At 29.8% G+C, this 20,907-nt stretch overlaps 1 protein-coding gene across 2 annotated transcripts in view; it reads left to right on the top strand.

Annotated features, from left to right (window-relative positions):
- Nucleotides 1–11,324, top strand: part of LOC107874156 — a 30,317-nt gene extending 18,993 nt beyond the window's left edge. For both annotated transcript variants that reach the window (XR_007057220.1, XM_047414912.1), the window contains one exon: nt 11,000–11,324. Coding sequence is in view for 1 of the 2 variants with exons in the window: in XM_047414912.1 (XP_047270868.1) it covers nt 11,000–11,012 (13 nt within the window). In the remaining variant the exon portion in view is untranslated. The remainder of the gene's footprint in view (nt 1–10,999) is intronic.
- Nucleotides 11,325–20,907: the final 9,583 nt, after the last annotated feature.

Genomic DNA, 20,907 nt, shown 5'->3' on the forward strand with positions numbered 1-20,907 from the left:
AGAAAAACATGCAAAAGGTAAAAAAAAAATTGAATTTTTTTCTTGCGATTGTGAAAACAAAGGCCAACGAGAAACCCTACAAACTAAAAACTCTTTTTTGTGACTCACTCTTTTTTTTTCTCTCTCTCTTTTTTTGAACTTTTCCTAGCCTAAACACACTCTTTCGCTTAATTCTAGCGCATACTTCCCCAAATCAATCCATCAAAAGACCTTGTTGCCCTTAAAGATACAATAATTAGTGCATAGGGACGCTTAGAAATGAGTGTCCTATAAAGGACCAAACGGGTCCCACTAGGTCTCAATATGATGCAAATAAGAATAACATAAAGGCTGACCTAGGCAGGGGTTTAACTAACAAGATTTTTTAGGGAAGCGTATGACCAATAGTGGATACAATAGCTTTTCGCCCACTCCAAACCAGCCGACAGCTGGCTGCGATAGCTTTTCGCTCACTCTAAATCAATTGATGGCTCGCCCTCCTAAAATAAGGGTGACTCACCAAAGGGTTATGCATACAACATGTACTGCGGGACTTATTACGAAAGAAATTACTTGAGATAATGCATATGATGTCAGATAAAAAGTGATAACACATAAAAAGAACTATAAATAAAGAGCATGTAGGCATCCCATAGTGGTAAAAAATAACACAAATGATAATACAAACAAAATATCTATGCACCTATAGTGTCAAAATAAGCCGACACAACTCAAAAATAAGCTTGAATTCTAAAAAAATTCCCAGCAGAGTCACCACAACTGTCACACCCCTTTTTTACCAAAAAAAAATTACTGATTTTAAATTCAAAAGAGTTTTTATTTATTAAAGGTGACAAAGAAGATGAAAAATGTGTTTTGGAAAGGATTTTTAAAACTTAAATTCAGAGTCATCACTTAGCATAAATCAGGTGTGCCAATTCACCTTTAGAAATCCTTTTTCAAAATAATTTTTGAATGTTTAAAATTGGTCTACGAACAAAGATTCTAGTTAAGGAATTTTGTTGATCAAGGGGAAGGTGTTAGGCACCCTTCGGTCCCGTAGTTTGACCATGGTCGCTTTGTTGAGTGTATCGGCAAATATGACACTATGAAATGTATAAACCAACAAAACACATAAACAAGAAAACAAATAACCAAACAGTCAAAATTCCAAACAATAGTGTCTGTTCCAATTAATACATACCAAAATAAAAATGCTGAAATAAAAATCTAAACTATTCAACCTATCCTAAACTATGCTTTACTTGATGCTTCGGGCCTTGATCACGAACCTTCTTCGAAGACATAATACGTCGGGGCATTTTTCAGTGAATAAATATAATTTTCTAGGGGCAATCCTCAGCCAAATGAGTATTATAAATTCAAATGTGATAAAACAAATACCATTCAACAAAGCATTCAACAAACATTCAATAATCCACAATTTTTAAAAAATTGTCTATCCCAAACCTAATATTTGCCTTTCGATTCTTGACCTAAAATATGATACACTCGAGTTCGATAAAATTAACATCCATTTCAGCCAAACAACAATCGATGAATCAAAGTAAAGCAATACTCACTTTGATCGATTTTTAATTTCCCGCCCCAATTTCACTTTTCAACCACATGATTAACTACTTGTTCAATAAGAAAATATTCACCAATCATGAATAACAAACATTCACCAACAATGCATAGCAAAATCTAACATTCAAATATCAACAACGATTCACATCAACAAAATACGTAGAACAATCATGAGAGTAAAAAGAGAAAAAAGAGAGAGTTGGACCTCAAATTGACGCTTTACTTTTAATTAAATGAAGAAGCTTCACAAATTCAATTTCTCAAACTAACCCATAAACTAAAATAAACTCAACCTCGATTTCTACTTTTCTTTAACTGATGGTGCAACGAACCCCAAGGTATTAACCCATAAACTTAATATTTTTACCTGAAATCTTGAAATTAGTTGATCAAAGTTGGATAAAATAGAGGGGTTGGTTTCGTGGGATATTTGCTCGCTGATTTTGGGAATTTTCGGTAATAATCAATAGTAATTAGAGAAAGTGTTGCTTTTTGATGAAATTTCACCAAAATTAACACAAAAAAACATTTTGGTCAAAAATGGGGCAGACGGTGGCTGTCAATGGGGAAAATATTTTGGTTGGTGCTGATAGTGGATTTACCGTTGGAATAGTGATCCACATCGGTTATTATCTTTTTTTGTGCCTCCCTTTTTCTCTCTAATATCCCTCTCTCAATTTCTATGATTTTCAACCCTCTATTTTTGTATCAATTTTTCTTTCTTTATTTCACTCTCTTCCTTTCACCTTTAGTCTCGCAATTCTAGTATGTGTGTGCATGAATCCATGTAGGAATCCTTAATCAAGTAGTCTGTGTAGGTGTGATCATATATATCTGTATATGTGTATTGTGTATTGAATATATTTTATGATGGTGTATAGAATGTGGGTTTGTTATGGTGAGTGAAAAAATATGACTTGGGTGGGTGGGTGAGGTAGGGAGTACGTAGGGTGGGGGTTGGGTAAAGTGAGAAGTGTGTGGGATTAGAGGTAAGGAAGCATCAAATGAGGTGGGGTGAGTGGTATGAGTATGGAGGATTGGGATAAATTTAGGTCTAAAAGGATCAAATTTATGCGTCTATAGTTAGTAGTAACTTAATATAAGACATGGTAGATAGTTGGATTTGGTTAAGAGTTATGACCTTACTATTCTTTATTATCTGAGAAAGTCTAATGTGATGGCGGATGCCTTGAGCTAAAAAACAGCGAGCATGGAGAGTTTGGCTTATCTTGTGGCTAAGGAATAATTTTTGGCCTTGGACATTTAGTCTTTGGACAACTAGTTGATTTGACTTGATATTTTAGTACCGGGGCAACCAACGTGAGATAAGCACGACATTTCACCATCAGACGGATGATCAGCCAGAGCAAACCATTCAGGTGTTAGAGGAAATACTTTAAATGTGTCTTATGGATTTTGGTTGTCAGTGGTACCAGTTCTTGACTTTAATATAGTTCACCTACAACAACAGTTACCATTCTAGTATTTAGATGGTGCCTTTACAGGCTTTGTATAGGAGGATGTATAGATTTGTCATGGGATGGTTTGATTCCTTCAAAACTAGGTGTTGTGGTACTTACTTGTTGAGAGACTTAATAGATCGAGTGAGATTGATTCGACAGAGGTTTGTGACTACCCAAGTAGGCAGAAGAGTTACACTGATTGACGAGTTTGTGATGTAAAATTCATCCTAGAAAAGCAGGATTAGTTAAAAGTGTCAGTTATGAAAGGTGTAATAAGATTTAGGAATAAAGAAAAGCTCAGTCCACGATTTATCGAACCTTCTAAGATTCTTGAGAAAGTTGGGGATAGGGCCTTAAGGTTAGCTTTACCTCTAAACCTGTTAGTTGTTTACCTAATATTTCATGTTTCGATGTTTAAGTGATATTATCTAAATAATTCTCATGTGATTAGGTGGGATTGAGTTGCTTTAGACCATAATTTGACCTTTGAGGAGCCTATTGCTATTTTCGATAGGCAAACTAGAAAGTTGAGATCCAAGATATTACTCAATAAAATTTTAATGAAGACATCGCCTGATTGAGGAGGATATTTGGGAAGTTCAGTCTGATATGCTCAGTAGATATTTCCATTTTTTATTTGTTCAGGTACTTTCCTTTATTTTCCATTCAATGATGAACATGTGTTTTAGTGGTGGATAAAAATAATCCTTGTGGTGATTTTGAACTTTTTCTACATTTTTCCATTTTATTCTTCTTCATTATTGATTTATAATCATTTATTATTGTTTGATGGTTGGCACAATCTCCAAAATATTCGAGAGTGATTTATATGAGTTTGAGGTTTTAAGTAGCCCTTAGAGTGATACAGTTGACTTTGATCAATACTTTGTGATTTGAGCATCCAAAGAAAGTTTATCAATTTCATTAGATCCGAAATATCAAATTGGGCTAGTAGCATAGTTGATTTGAGTTTGAGGCTTTATTACCAGCTTTGAGTGTTCGGGGGAGAAACTAGTTCTTTTGGCCTAAAGGAGTTTTCAGGATGAATGGTTATATTGTGTCCGAAATGTCGAAATTAGCCTAGTAGTACTGTAGATTTATTTTTTTTATTTTATTTTTATTTTTATTTTTTTTATTTTTTTGGGGCGGGGGGAGGGTCCTAAATAAATTTCGAGGATTCATTCAAAATATTTTTGTACTTAGAATTCATCTAGAGCAAGGTTGCTAGTGCATCCATCAATCATTCTACGCATTTACAGAGAAGGAAATTACTATCCTTCATGAAGGCGATGGTGAGGCCACATTCAAATCGAGTAATTGGATTCAAGTTGATTTTATTCCTTTCAAGCTGCAACCATTCCACTACATTTGAGGTTGGTCAAGGTCAGCAGCCTTCACGAATGCGAGGGGATAACCGCATTCACGATGTAGGCATTATTCATCAAAATAGTATAAATACCCCATTTCACGATTTAACTCCATATTCACTATTTGTCACACTAGAAAACATGATTTTGGGAGAATCTAAGAGGGGTTTTCATATACTTTGATTTGGCTAAGCATCTAAACCCATTTTTATCGATTATGCATTGATTTTATTGCAAAAAACATCTTCAAAACTTTGATTTTAAACATAAAATTTTTAATTTTACTCGATAAAGTAAAAAATGAGTATTTTTATTGATTCTAGCCCAAATTCAACTCTGTTTTGTAATGAAATTTTAGATTTAGAATTCTTAAGATCTTAAAGTTAATTATTTAATAAAAATTCATTTTTACCCTTTTATTTTTGTTGTTGATGTTGAGGAGATTTTAGACCCGAAATCAAAATATGTCATTATGGTTACAACTATTGCATGGTTTAACCACAGTGTAAAACCAAAGTATTTCTATTTTGGATAGGCAGACTAAAAAGCTGAGATCCAAAATATTACTCAGTAAAATTTTAGTGAGGAAGATATTTGGGAGGTTGAGTCTGATATGCTCAATAGATATTTCCAGCTTTTATTGGTTTAGGTACTTTCCTTGATTTTTTATTCAATGACTAACATGTGTTTTAGTGGTGGATAAAAACAATCCTTGTGGTGATTTTTCACAACTTGATTTTGCTTACTTGATTTGTGTATCTAGACAAAGTCATATTTAGCAAGGGTTTCTTACCTTTGGACCTACTTTTGACTTCACTTTTATTGAGTTTGAAATATGTATTATTCAGATTGTTCAAACTTCATTCCCAGCAAATACACCTGCCAAATTTAAAGACAATGGAGGACTGTCACTATCTCATTTTCATGAGCAGAATATCTTTGCTCTATAAGATTCAATTTCTGCTCTCAAATGCCACTGCATTTTCCTCATGCACTAGTGCATCACTAATTCCATAATCAGAAGTATCAATGTAAACTTCAAATAACAAATCAAAACTATTGATTAAAAAGTAATCGCCTTCCTCAAAGACTTAAAAATCTTGTCACTTGAATCTGACCAAAGCTACTTAACATTGCTTTTAAATAAATCTATCAATGGGGTAGCCTTCTTCTCAAAGCTAGTAATAAAATTTTGATAATAGTTTGCTAAGCCTAAAAATGATCTCAGTTCTTTAACTCCACACGATGCCTACCAATCGATAATAGCCAGCACTTTCTTAGGGTCTATCAGCCCCTGGTTTTCACTAACCAAATGTCTTAGAAATGTGATCTCGTGATAAGAAAACTTACATTTTTCCATTATTACATAAATTTGATACTCTCTAAGTTGTTGCAGCATCATTTGCATATGATCTTTAGTGTTGTACTATAAATGACTGTACTATCTAAATAAACAATTACAAAGTCATCATGGTACTCATAAAGAACATTATTCATTAATTTATAGAAAGTAGTTGGGGCATTATTCAACTCAAACAGAATTACAAAAAACTCTATCATACCTATTTACATAAGTCACACTTGTCGATACCCATACCTTAGGTTTAACTTAAAAAAAAAAACTAGCCTTAGATAGACTATTCATCAAGTCTGGAACTAGAGACATTAGATATTTGTTCTTCATAGTCACTTTATTTAATGCAAGATAGTCAACACATATTCGCATACTTCTATTCTACTTCTTTTGGATCAGAAATGGGGAGCCATAGGAGTCTTTAAAGGCTAGATCACTCCAGCATTAAGCAATTCAGACAACTGGTTTCTCAATTTTTCCAACTCTAATAGAGATATATGATGGATAAGGAAAGTCTGTAGTGGAATTGGTACAAAAATTAGTTCAATCTTGTGATCAATTTTTCTTAGTGTAGGCAAATCTTTAGGAGATTCTGTTGGCATCACATACTTGAATTTTGCCAACAACTCAGCAATATTGTACGAAACTTCAATTTACACATCAGGCTTTACTTTGACCAAGGTAGCCAGATAAGCAGTCTTGTCCTTCTTCAAGACATTTTCAAAAGCCATCCCAGACAGCATTGTAGTAATTTCAAAATGTTTTCTACTGTTTCCCACTTCAAAGGGTTGAATTCCTTTAATAAATCTAAAGTCATTCTGCCCTATAATCATGAAACCATCCATGTGAGGAATCGGAGCAACCTTGGACCTCCTCGAAAAGTTAATCCCAAGCTATTGATTAAAGTCATCAGCGACACCACAATCAAGTTGTGAATTCTAGTCCAATTACCTATTTTTATTGGGACATCTAGCCCCATGACATAGCCTGGTTGTGTTGTAAAATTTATAGTCTTCATTCTCGTTATATAATTAGTCACCTTTAAACCATAAGCCTGTATGATTTTTTAGGACACAAAAGTGTGAGTAGGTATTCGCCATTATCACCACACTTCTGACCCTAAATTTTAAGTATTTATCACTATATTAATAAATCTTTAATACTTCTAAAAGTATTTATCAAGGAAACCTTTCCAATAGAACCATCTTCTTTCTTTTTGACCATATTTATGCTAGACCGCGTATTCAGCAAACATAATCGGTTGAAATAAGCAGGAATTTCCTATCCCTTGCCTTGTTTCTCATCTTCAGTAAGAAGAGCATTGATCTTCCATAGCTTTGGATAGTTCCGTACTTGATGCTCTAATTTTTGACAAGTCCAACTAAGTTGTTCACCAGTCTACTTTGATTAGACGTAGTAGCATCCATCATTCCCTTGCCTTTGTCATTTTCTTCTTTCCTTTGATTATCCTTCTTCAAATATCTACCCTTTTCCTTATTCTTTATTTTAGATGGAGTAGGATTAGAGACAATATTTTTAAAACAAAAATCAATCAATGCATCTGCTACAGTAATGTCACTAGGCATATCTTGAACTTTCTGTCGGCCTAGTTCATTTTGTGTCAAGTTTTGCATTCCAAAACTAATGTTATGTAACTCATCTTCATCAGACATGTTTTCAATATCAAACATCAAAGATGAAAAACCATCATATAGTATGGATCCAACTTTTTTCAACTACTTCAATCTGTCCAGAGAATCACATGCCAAATTGTTGGTTTGAAACTTTTCATGAAGTCTATAACTCAAATTTTTCCATATATCACATTTGAGTCGACCAATACTTTTGTCATCAACATTCTTTGTACGCCACCATGCTACTGTATCATTCCTAAAATAACAAATTTCAGGAACATGAGTCATAGCAAAATAGTGATCCAAGTCCCATAAAAATGTTCCAATTCCTTAGCACTACAAAAACCATCAAACTACTTTGGTTTTGGGATCTTAATTTTTCTATATTCTTTACTACCACGAGATAAACCAGCAATAGCTCGGTGAAGGACCACCACCTCCACCTTAAAATCTTTATTTTGTTAAAATACCCTTAATTTGTGTCACCACAATCTCACTAAAAGTGACAAGACCAGCTACTAACTATCAATAACAGCATGATCACTCACCAGTTCTTTGTTAATGCGATAAATTTTAGTCATGATATCAACTAGTTCGCCTGCGTCTTCTGTTAGGCTAATAATGGCCTTCAACCTGGCAATGTTTTCATGTAGCTCATTGTAGTTACTTTTTCTAGTCATCATAATACAAAACTCTGATACAAATTATTATGAGGTCAATTTTTAATTAGAACCCCACACAACAGCCACACACTTTGGATTTAGCCCACACTTTTTCCCTCAACACTTAGTTTGCCTAGGCTCATAAAATGAAATAAAAATAACCATTATAGTAACTGTTTCCCAAATTTGTATTTAACTTGTGCCATAAAGAAGCACACAAAATAGTCTTTAATAAAATTTAGCCAACACGGTCAAATCTAGCTTGTGATAGCCTTTGTATACCTATTTATAGGCCACAACTCTGTCACATGCCAAGCACATGTCCATCACATGCTCCTATCCTAAATTAGTTGACACCCCCAACTAATACGCCAATTAAATTCAAATACGAATTTTAAATTACAAGTTCATTTAATGTTGTCGACAAGAGCCAAAAATGGTTACAATTGCCAAACTGCCTACACATATGCGAGGCACATGCATGCAACCTTCAAATCTGGTTCCGAACACCATTCTTAATGCCAAGCTTAATTCTTCCCCTCGTGCCTACCTTGTGGTACGTTCTTCCCCATACAATTTATCTTGCTTATCTCATCACCCATAAACTTTACTTAGTCATGATCACGACATATTATAGTCTTGACTTACCTTAACTTGCCATCCTTGGTCATAACTTAGCCATTTCATATATTATCTAGCCAAGTGATAGCCAAGGTCTTGCCATGCCCTGTCGACACATGCCATACCCTACTGACATGCCTAAGTAGATAGAATGACCTCATGTAAACTTGATCTTAACCAAAGTCATATAGTCATGGATAGGTTCATCATATAAATCCCTAGCCTTTTGAATTATCAAGATAAGATACTAACAGGTTTTCTCCTAGAATCTTAGGCTGGAAAGGTGTATATGAAGTTAGCATTGAAACACCAAATTCATACCATATCATAATATTGCACTATATTTTGTCTCTAATACGCGGGTGATATTGTGTTTTCAATTTCTTTATACATTATGTTATTATACTTATATTGTTGTTGAGATTGTACTATTATATTATCTGGAGTAGTGCAGCTTGATCCGTTAGGCCTTTTTCAGTATGTAGAGCAATTCTTTATTCATAATATTATTTTTGTGTTAGTTATCTACTTGGCTTGGTTAACCTATGACACCTTGTAAGCGCAAGTGGACCTCACTGTAATACCTCAGAAACTCCTAGTTAAGCTTCTAATCGTTCATCATATATTTATAGATCCAAAGATAAGATAATTATTTTAAACCTTAGATAAGTGTCGTTATCATTAACCTAGTGTTTAAAGTTCTTTCAATGTGAACCATGGCCATAGAAAGCATTTTTGAGTAAAGTTGAGTTGAGAGCATCTATTATCGATTGAGTTTTAGTATTTGAGCCTACAAGGATCAGCTTCTAATAATCATAAATCCTTGAATATTAAGTGATTTTCAGAAAAATACCCACCAAATGAAGGTTATTTGAGTCCTTTTTTCAATGTATTTGATTTCACCTTAATTCGATATCAGAGTAGAAAGTTATGTCCATTTTACACGAGGGTGCCTATCTGCTAGGGATTGACGACGGGAGTTGATGAGCTTCATCAACCCTAGGCAGTAAAGCTCAAAATTATCCCTAGATTGATGATGGGAGTTGATGAGCCATCAACTTTTGACAGTCCACCAACTGAAGTCGACAACTGAGAAATTTCTGTAAAAAAAATTAATTTTCTTAGGGGTATTTTGGTCTTTTCCTCACCTCAAACTCCTCCCCACGACTTAAGTCACTCAATAAACATCCTCACTCATCATTAGTACTATTTCAATGTTCATTCTCCTTTCCACTCTCAAGAAAAAAAAAGTTAAAGTTTCTTTCCAAAGTTCAATTTCTAAGGCTCCAAACTGAAGTCTCTCAAGAATTTCATCTAGTTCAGGTATGTGGGGTTAAACAAGAATTTTATTTCATCCTTGTTCATTAAAAACACAATTTTCATATGAATTTATGAAATTGCTAAATAGGGTTCATATTCACTTTACATGATTTTGAAATTATAATGTTTTCTTATGATTTAAAGTACATTTCGCATGAAAATTCATGGTTTACTCATATTTTTACACGCATAGTAGTTATCATGAAGTGAATTTTAGTGTTCATGACAAAAGTATCATTATTTGGTAAAAGTATGTGATTTTAGCATAATTCATTCAGTTTATAAGAAGTTCAAACTTACTATTTCAGATTACATACTAGTACAACATGATTAAGATTTCAGCTTTGATCTTATGATCTCAAAAAAGATATGAAATTCACATAAGTAATTATTATTATGAGGTAGAAACAAAAGCATATTGTGTTTTAGAATTATCAACCCATATGCTTATTTTAAGGTGAATTTTATATGTATTTACGAGCAATAGTATGATTTAGGAATAGTACCTAGCACCGAGGAGCAAGGGTTTAGCATACCCTAGTTTCATAAACTACGTGTCACCATTGGTTAGTATTCATCTTGTCCAAATGGGCATGTATAGAAATTATTCAGCTTGTTTAAACGGACATGTATAGGTGATCAGCCATGTAAGATTCTTTACCAATGGCAAAGTATAGGATAACCCTCCTTTATGTGGGTCAAAAGTTGGACTCCATATTGCTCTCATGGTTTGTGTTAGTTCAGAGAATCTCCCACAAAAAAGAAGGTTTTAGAACTAAGTGTAATTGCTCACAAGCTTTACTGAGATGTTGTTTTATGACTTATGCTTATGTTGATGTAGTTTTCAGTTTTATTCATGATAATAGTGAGTCTATTTACACTTAGTATGCATGCATTATGATTATGATCAGTATCAATTTTACTTATTGCATTCACCCCCACATACTCAATACATTCAAAAGTACTGACCACATATACGTTTGTGTGGCTATATTATTTCATAATGTAGGTATCAGTTGTAACTCACAGAATCTTGATTAAGCAGTTCGTAGCTTCCAGCCAGAAGTCAATAAGTTCTCTTCATTTGAGGACTCAAGTCAGTTATAATTCTAGTATTTTATTATGATTCAATTGTATTAATTAGAAATATTTGGGGGTCATGTTCCGGCTACTTGTAGTCAGTATTAGTAGAGGCTTCATAGGCAGGCAGGCAAGCATAGTTGAGGCACTCAGTTTTAGTTTTCTTTTTGTATAATCCAGTGATGTAAATGATTTTAAACAGTATTGTATTGAACAAGTTCAGCTAATGACATTGCTTCCGCTTAGTATTTCTATTTTCATGTATTTTATTAAGCTGCTCACGAAGTATGCCAGTATTATGGGTTATCTTGGGATCACTTATGGTTCTGATCACCATGTGGCGTCCAAGGAGTAGTCTCGAAGCGTTACATGTACTCACTCTTACTTTTCTGTGGTGTAGATCCTATTTCATGTGCTATCTGTGATTCGTGATTCGTGCAACCTTGAGATCTATCAAAGTAGTAGCGAGCTTTCAATTTGGAGCATGTTCCTAGCTTCATCTATGTTTTTATTATCTTTACATTATTTTGGAGATAGACAGTTGTATATTCATACTTTATGGTAGTTTTAGAGTTGCTCTTATTTATGATACTAGATCATTTGAAACTTGAGTTGTTTTATCTAGATATTTGTCATTCTTAATACTTGACTTTATCCTGAAGTCTTGTATTTTACTTTATAATTTATCTTCTTTCTATTATTATTCATTTTTTGTGTTAGGACTACCTAATAATGTTGGGTCAAATGGGTGCAAGCATGACCTCAAATTTTTTGGTCATAACATTTTATTAGAGTTCTCAATTCGTGGATACTTTACTTAGGCTTATACATGATTTCCACTTGCAAGAAAAAGTTGCAACTTATATGGTTGGGACCTTTTATTATTGTTGTTTGCCACGTAAAATGTAAAATTAAATTTATATAAGGTCAAGGACATTTTTCTTAGCTTAATTCATTAAATTCGGTTACCAAAAGTTGGATATTATGATATTAATAAGTAAATCAAGTAAAACAAGTGACAAAAAGAATTGTACGAAGCTTCATGCTTCAATTGTGTTATGAGCACTATATTCGAAGACATAGACTTAGCCCCAATAACAATTATAAGTAATGAGTGCCATAAAGGATAAGAACTAAGTAAATAATGAAAAATTGGAGCCTAAAAACAAGTGTTGTTGTTGTATTACTTGGAATTCAGAATGCCTTTACAAATGAAGAAAATTAACTATTTATGAGTTACCAGGATGAGGTTTCAACTCAGGTAAGAGCTCCACTCAAGCCCTAAAAAGTACTGAAACCAATAGAGGTTGTCCACATGTTGATGTGATTAGTGTTTCCAATCAATATTCTTAACATGCACATGCGATCTATAAGTCAATGTTTGTGTATCTATTTTTAAGGGAAATTATATTTGACTCTGAGGACTTTTATGTCGAAGGACACGAATTGTACTTTTTGCCTGGTAAATTCATAAATAAAGTGACAAATAAGGATGATATTATCTTTTCATTTTTTTTCATATTCAAAATAACCTTTCTTAATTGAAAACTACCCTGTTTTGACCAAATCACTACCCCAAAATTCAAAAAATTGGCTGACATTGTCCATTTCTTGTCCCCCATTTTCTCCTTCCCCCCTTAATCCTTTCCTCTTCACTTATTACTCATGAAATGTTTCATTTTCTCAAAAAAAATTTATCATGTTGGCCAAGTGGTATTTGGTTCTTTATCTACTTCTCCAATTAATTTTTTATTTTTATTCATTCAATATACTCTTTAAAACTTGAAATTTTATTTACTTTACATTTTCATTCACAGAAGTGGAAGTCAATATTTCTTGTAAGAGTATTCGCTGTTTGATTTTGGTCAGTTTTTCGCAAAACCAAAATTAAATCAAATAAGTCATATTTTAAATATCGGAATCAAATCAAATTAATTAAAACAAATTTATTGCTTTGATTCTTTTTTTGGTTATTCAATTTAGTCATTTTAAAAATAAATATTACAAAATCAATAACTCTTTAAGAAAGAAAGACCTACAAACATTTTATCAAGTTATTTATGAAACTTTTTCAGAAAATTGTAAACATTGTCAAAAATTTTAGTCATTTCAAATGAATATAAATAAAATTCCTTACAATAAATTTTTATGCAAATAATAAAATATTTAGTCGTATATATCTTGATGATGGTATTTGAATTAAATAATTATAATTAATTAAAGAAGTACAAATTATTTTGAAAATTTAATATATTCTTAGAAAAATTACGTCATATCACTATTTAACTTACCATAACTATTAAAAATTTCAATTCTTAAATAATTATATAAATTCATGATTTAAGATAAAAGTTTGGATAAGAATCTGATATATTCTTGTAAAATTAAGTGATGTGTCCGGAAAAATGTGATGCGTGAAATGTAATGTATCCATATAAAATTTAATAATATATTCGAAAAAATATGATGTATACGTATAAATTAAATCAAAATTATTATCATAATATTAAAAAGAATTGAATCGCTATGACAAGAAAAGACAAAAAAAAAAGAATAAATAAAACTAACCTACAAAATCACACGAGCACCTCTATGTTAATTGTTAATACATTGAATTTGATTTTATTTTTTGAATTCTTAACAAATTAATTCAATAAATAAAATAGTATGTTATATTATAATATAATGATAAATATGATATTCAGATCATATCTTTTATTTATTTATTTTGTAAAATTAAATTTTAATCCTTATCACTTATTATCTAGTATGATTTTTAAATTTGAATTAAACAAAATTGAGTTGGAATCCTATTTATAATTATTTTTTTAACACCAATCGCACATCGCGTGGGTACGAAGACTAGTATAATTTCTAATAAGGAATGAACCTCCACGTGGATCTTGGCTTACTAGTCATATACTTCGACAATCTTCATACTTTATAATTTTATTGTGTACTTTGCCTATTTTCAACTGTTCTTTTGTAAACTAGATATGCACAACCCGTACTAGCACGGACCCAATATATATATTTTTATTTTAATTTATGTGACGTAAATAGAATTTAGATAAGTAATCATTAAAATAATTTAAGTTTTTAATTATTGTGATTTATAATACTTTTTTTTCTATTTCAATTTAAGTGACAATGACATAATTTCGAGAGCCAACCAAATATTTTATATTTTTAAATTGTAAAATTGTTAATTATGTGATTTATAATATTTTTTACATAATTTTTCAATAAAATATGAATACTCTCTTCATCCCAATTTATGCGGCACAGATAAAATTTTGGCAATCAGTCAATTTTTAAAATATTTTTATTAATTATTGTTATTTACAGTACTTTTTATTTCACTTTCAAATAATATATGTTGCTTTATATCTTTCTCTGTCCCGTCCTAATTTATATGACACTAATATAATTTTGATAGTCAATCAAATTTTTTATGTTGACATATCATTTTGTTAGTCTTAATTTTCTAATGCATAAATGATTTATAATAAGGGGTGGTATGGTAAAATCATCGTTTGATAGACGACAATTTTATCTTTTTATTAAATATTATTAAATTTTTTAATATTTAGATGACTCATAATAATTAATTAAGAGCGATTGATTATGTTACTCCTATAAAAATTAACATAATTTTTTTATATCCAATATTTATCATCGATAACGCACCGAAGTAATATATTAATTAAATATGAAATGCAATATTTTGTATATACAAAATATGATAATATTAAACATTATTGAATAGTGCATTATGTTTATCTCTCACAATAATAAAATTTCACTACATATTTTTCTTTCTTTCTTTTTTACTTGATACATATTGACCCAATACAAATCTTAAGAAAATATTTATTAGAAATTTATTTAATTATATTAAATTTATTAATTTTGTACTTTAAAAATTCAAAGTTAAGTTTAAATAATAGTATTTCTATAGAAGAAAAAAATAATTTTAAAATTTAAATTTACCAAAATAAATAAGTAAAAAAAAATAATTTTGAATATAAAAGTCAATTAAAATAGTAAAATTGATTTACTTTAAATATTTAGTTGCAATTAATTAAGAAAAAATTATTATATTATTAAATTACTTAAATTTAAATAATTTAAATTAAATCTATGGAAAGTTGAAAAGTACTGTGGGACCCACCTACTTAAATGTAGCTTTGAGGGCAAACTTGTAAATAAATAGAATAAAATGTATTTTTTAAATGGCATGGTCTGTAAGTAAATAGAAGATTGTGGATATTTTTTAAAGTTATTAATAAGATACAACTAACATAGCACAAAAGACAAATTTTTTAAGCAGATTTTTCTTGTAAAAGGAATAAAATGCCTTCAACTTTTCATTAAATTCCAAGAAGCAGTCATGTTGAAGTTGGCTCTTCTTATGTCTTCCTCCGTTTTATCCCAATTTATGTGCACTAATATAATTTCGACAGTCAATTAAATTTTTTTTGTTGACATATCATTTATGTCTATTTTATCTTTTTTTGAATTATTTTAAATATTTTAAATCTTAAACGATCATAATAATTACTTAGGGGTGATATAGTAAAATAACGATTGAAGCAGCGAAACAAACATATCTTAAATGACTTATAATAACTAATTAGAAACGATATAGCAAAATCATCATAAAAGATACTTGTGAAAAAAAGTAAGTGGGTCTCATATAAGACGTCAAGTTAATTTAAATATCAAGAGTTAATTTATCATTTTATTTTTATTTTATTTTATTTTTCTATTTAATATTAAAGTTTTTAATATTTAGATGACTATTATAATTAATTAGGGGCGATATAGTAAAATTACGGTTAAAGTAGTTAAAACAGTCATGTCATAAATATCTATTTTATTTTTTATTAAATATTATTAATTTTTTAATACATGACTTATAATAATTAATTAAGAATAATATAGTAAAATTATGATTGAAACAGCTAAAGCAGATAACACAAACAGACATGTCGACCTATTACCTGAGTTAACTCCCTCTTAATAATGGGGAGCACCATGACTATTTATATGGTTAATTTGGTGTAGATTCACATTTCTAACATTTTAAAAGATCCACAACTAAATTAAGTCTTGCAAATTAATAAAAACTAAATTGAGTCTCAAATTATCACGACTTCAGTTATCACAATAATTAATTTCTAATTGAGAAATATTGGCTCAATATATGTTAGAATTAAATTGGGTGTCAATTTGTCATGACTATAGTCAACATAATTAGTTGACTTCTAAATGGGATATATTAATTCAACATAGGATCGAATTAGGCCTCAATTTATAACGATTACAGTCAACATAAATAGTTGACTTATAACTGACAAATGTTGATTCAATCTGTATTATATTTAAATTGAGTCACAATTTGTCATGACTAAAGTTAACATAAATGTTTGGCTTCTCTTTGAAAAATATTGATGCAATTTATATTAGACTAGACATCAAAGGACTCGTGCTAGCACAGACACAGTATTATTATTTTTTATCTCAATTTTATGTGACACAAATAAAATTTAGATAATGAATCATTAAAATAATTTAAATTTTTAATTATTGTGATTTATAATATTTTTTCTTCCATTTCAATTTAAGTGACCCTGATATAAGTTAGAGAGTCAATCAATATTTTATATTTTTTATCTGATTTATAGTGTTTTTAGCATAATTTTTCAATAAGATATCAATACTCTCATCGTCTCAGTTTACGTCTCTTCTCATTTTTAAATAATATATATTACTTTATGTCTTCCTTTGTTCTATCATAATTTTTATGACATTAATATAATTTCGATAGTCAACCAAATAATTTATATTGACTTATCATTTTGAGTGTATTTTTTTTATGAAATATTATTAATTTTGTAATGTCTAGATGACCATAAAAATTAATTAGATATGATATAATAAAATCACAATTGAAACAATGAAGCAGACATGTCTTAAATGACTTATAACAACTGATTAGAAGTGATATAACAAAATTACTATAAAAAATATTTGTGAAAAAAATTTAAACGAGTCTCATAAAAGACATCAAATTAATTTAAAACTTCAAAAATTAATTTATCATTTTATGTCTAATTTATTTATTTTGCTAACTATTTTTTTAATACTTAGATGACTTTTAATAACTAATTAGGGTGATAAGTTAATTTACGATTGAAGCAACTGAAGAAGGTATCACAAAATATCAAGAATTAATTTATTATTTTATTTCTATTTTATCTTTTTATTAAATATAATTATTTTTTTAATACTTAAATGACTTATACTAATTAATTGAGAATGATATAGTAAAATTACGATTGAAGCAGTTGAAGGAGGCATGTTGAAGACGTGCTTGCTTATTGCCCTTTGTTTTTATTAGTAAAATTAAACTAAGTCTCAATTTGTCACCACTATAATCAGCGTAAATGTTTGACTTCTAATTGAAAAATGTTGATTCAATCTATATTACGATTAAATTGAGTTTCAATTTATCACGACTATGATCAACATAAATATTTGACTTTTAAATTTTTTTTGATAACCATGATTATCGGGTCAGCTTGCGTGCATCAATCAATGTTAGGATTAGATTGTATCTTAATTTGTCTTGATTGACTATAGTCAACATAAATGGTTGACTTTTAATTGAAAAATATTGATTGAATCTATGTTAGGATTGAATTGAATTTCATTTTGTCATGATTATAATCAACATAAATGGTTTGCTTCTACTTGTAAAATATTGATTCAATCTCTGTTAGGATCAAATATTGTCTTAATCTATCACGACTATAGTCAAAATAAAAATATTGACTTCTAAATAAAAAATATTGATTCAATCTATGTTAGGATTGAATCATGTGTCAATTTGTCACTATAGTCAACATAAATGGTCGACTTCTATTTAGAAAATGTTGATTCAGCATATACTAGGTTAAATCGAGTCTTAATTTATGGATTTTATGGCTCGCCAACACAAGTGATGACTTCTAGTAACTCAATTTCACTTCTTAAAATTTTTTAATGATAATGATGATGATGATGATGATAATAATTATTATTATAATAATTGACTTGATAATTTTTTTAGTTTAATTTTGATCAACTGTTTAAAATACTTAAGTGAAATAATATGAAAAATACTTTAAGGTTTTAGTTCACACTATTGTTGACTTCTAATAAATCAATTTCACTCTTATGTATATTTTAAAATTTCATTTTCATGAGATTAAGTGAAAAGAATTTAAAAAGACACTAGCTTTGAAATTTCTTTTGAGTTTAATTTTGAAAAATTATTAATATGTATGTTAGCAAAAATATATAAAAATACTTTAAATTTTTAATCAACACGATTATTAACTTCTAAGAACTTAATTCACTCTTATGTATATTTTTCAAATGAAAAACTTTCAGAAAATAGCCTACATTTCAGCAAATTGGAGGAACCCATAATCTAACTTCAAAATTATTATATTTAGTGAATGTATCAACCTACTTTATTTGGTGTAAGATATAAATACAATGAGAGCAGTTAAATGCAACCTTTTTCAATTTTTTCTCTTTTAGTTTTCTTTTTTCTTTTTGTTTTTCACTCTCTTTTATCTCTAACTTTTATTTCTCTTTCTTTTTTTTTTCTTTTCAATTATTTTCTTTTTTTCATTTTTAGGTACTTTTTGCTCTCTTTTTTTCTTTTTTTGCGTTTACCTTTTTTTATATAAAAAAAATATGTGTTTTGGGTACTTTTTCCTCAGTTTTTTTTTCTTTTGCATGTTTTCCCTCTTTTTTTTCTTTTTCCGATTTTTGTTTCATTTTTTTTCACCTTTTTCACTTTTTTTCTTTATTCTATCTCTAACTTCTATTTCTCTTTCTTTTTTGAATTTTTTCCCTTTTTTATTTTTTTTCCTATCTCCTTTTTGTTCTATTTTAGTTTTTTTTTTTTTTGTATTTTTTAAAAATATGGCTACGTCAAGCATAATTCATGAATGATAATGAAAATAACGCAATCACTTATTATATTCGCACTATCATTTATATTTTTCTATTTGTTGATGCAATTCTATTTTTATTTCTATTTATAGTTCGCACTTGTATGGATGCACTTAATTGGAAAGAGAGACAATAAATTGTAACTCCTTTCACTCCCTCTTCTATTACTATTAGGTATCGTTTGAATTGTAATTAATTAAAATTTAGGCTAAATGAGATAATTAAGAGTTTATGTTTGTTCAGTTATGTAGTTTTTTTCTTTTTAATATTTATTTTTTGTGAGATGAAGTAAGAAATAAATAAACAAATTACCCCTCCCCCTAACCTACCCACCCCACTAGTCTTCATCTTCAAACACCCCACCCACCCCACCATTCTTCTTCTTCAAACATCCCTCCCCCCACCCGCCGCCCCTCCTCCACCCCACCCCACCCCACTAGTTTTTTCGTCAAATAGCCGCCCACCCCGCCAGTCTTCTTCCCCTCTTTATCTTCTTCAAAGACCTCACACCCCCTCCCCACCCCCGCACCCTAGTCATCTTTAATTTTTTCATCAATTTTTATTTTTTCTTCACTGATTTTACTTGTTTTTTAGATTCGATTTTAATTTTTTTTCATATTTGCTTCATCTATTTTGCTTCAATTTTTAATTTTTTTAATTAATTTTGTTTGATTTCAATTTTTCTTCACGTATTTAACTTTATTTTTAAATCTTTTTCATCGATTTTTAATTTTTCTTTACTGATTTTTCTTGGTTTTTATGCTTCGATTTTAATTTTTTTTTATTGATATTGTTTGATTTCAATTTTTCTCCATCAATTTTGTTTGATTTTTAGTTTTTCATCGTGGATGTTGCTTATTTTTATTTTTCTTCATCAATTTTGCCCTTAGTGATTAAAAAAAAAGGTGTTTATTATTTAATCTTCACGAACCTTTAAATGCGTATATAAATTTCTCTCAATAATTTTTACCGTTAAATAAATTAAGATTGACAAAACTAACGGATAAAAATGTGTAAGAAGTATAAATTAATGGGCGTTGAGTTAATATATTATTTTTTGCAAGACGAACTCTTAAATGTGTATCTAATTTTTAAATATCTCCAATAATTTTCACCATTAAATAAGCTTAAGATTGACAAAAATGATGGATAAAAATAAGGAAAAAGGTATAAATTAATGAAAATGAGTTAATATGCCTTTGGTGGGCCAAATTGGGCGCCACATCAACCAAAAAAGGGCTTTCACGCACCTTCATGGAGGTATAATACACGCACCTTGTCAACTCAGCAAAAGATGTCAAAATGACACACTTTACGACTACTTGAGATGCCAAAAGTGAGCGACGTCCTCTTGAGGTGCCTAAGTGAAAGATCGCGCGTACTTAAGAGGCCTGGTGATGGGTTTGCCATTTTCTTAATATAGATAGGGGTCGTTTGGTAGAGTGTGTTGACAAAAATAATGTCTGTATTAATTAATGTGTATTATGAATACCTTGTTTAGTATAATTTTTAGTCAATGTATAACTAATGCAAGCATTAGTTATACACTCTGTTGTGTATTAAGGTGTGTATTACTAATACCACTCATTTTCTATGTATTAGTAATGCAAAATCTTTAATACGTGCATTAACTTATTAAATGACCTTAATACCCTCAATTTTCCTCTCAAAATATTTCACCATTCCTTTTCTCACCATTTTAATTTGTAATAGTGAATCTTTTCAAAACATTTCATATTTTTTTCCCCACCATTTTAATCTACAACAATGAATAATTGATTTAAATCATTGTAATATATTTTTTCTTTGCTTCAAGGGACTTTA

This window comes from Capsicum annuum, chromosome 6 (genome assembly GCF_002878395.1).
Source record: "Capsicum annuum cultivar UCD-10X-F1 chromosome 6, UCD10Xv1.1, whole genome shotgun sequence".
In the NCBI taxonomy this organism is placed as follows: Eukaryota; Viridiplantae; Streptophyta; class Magnoliopsida; order Solanales; family Solanaceae; genus Capsicum; species Capsicum annuum.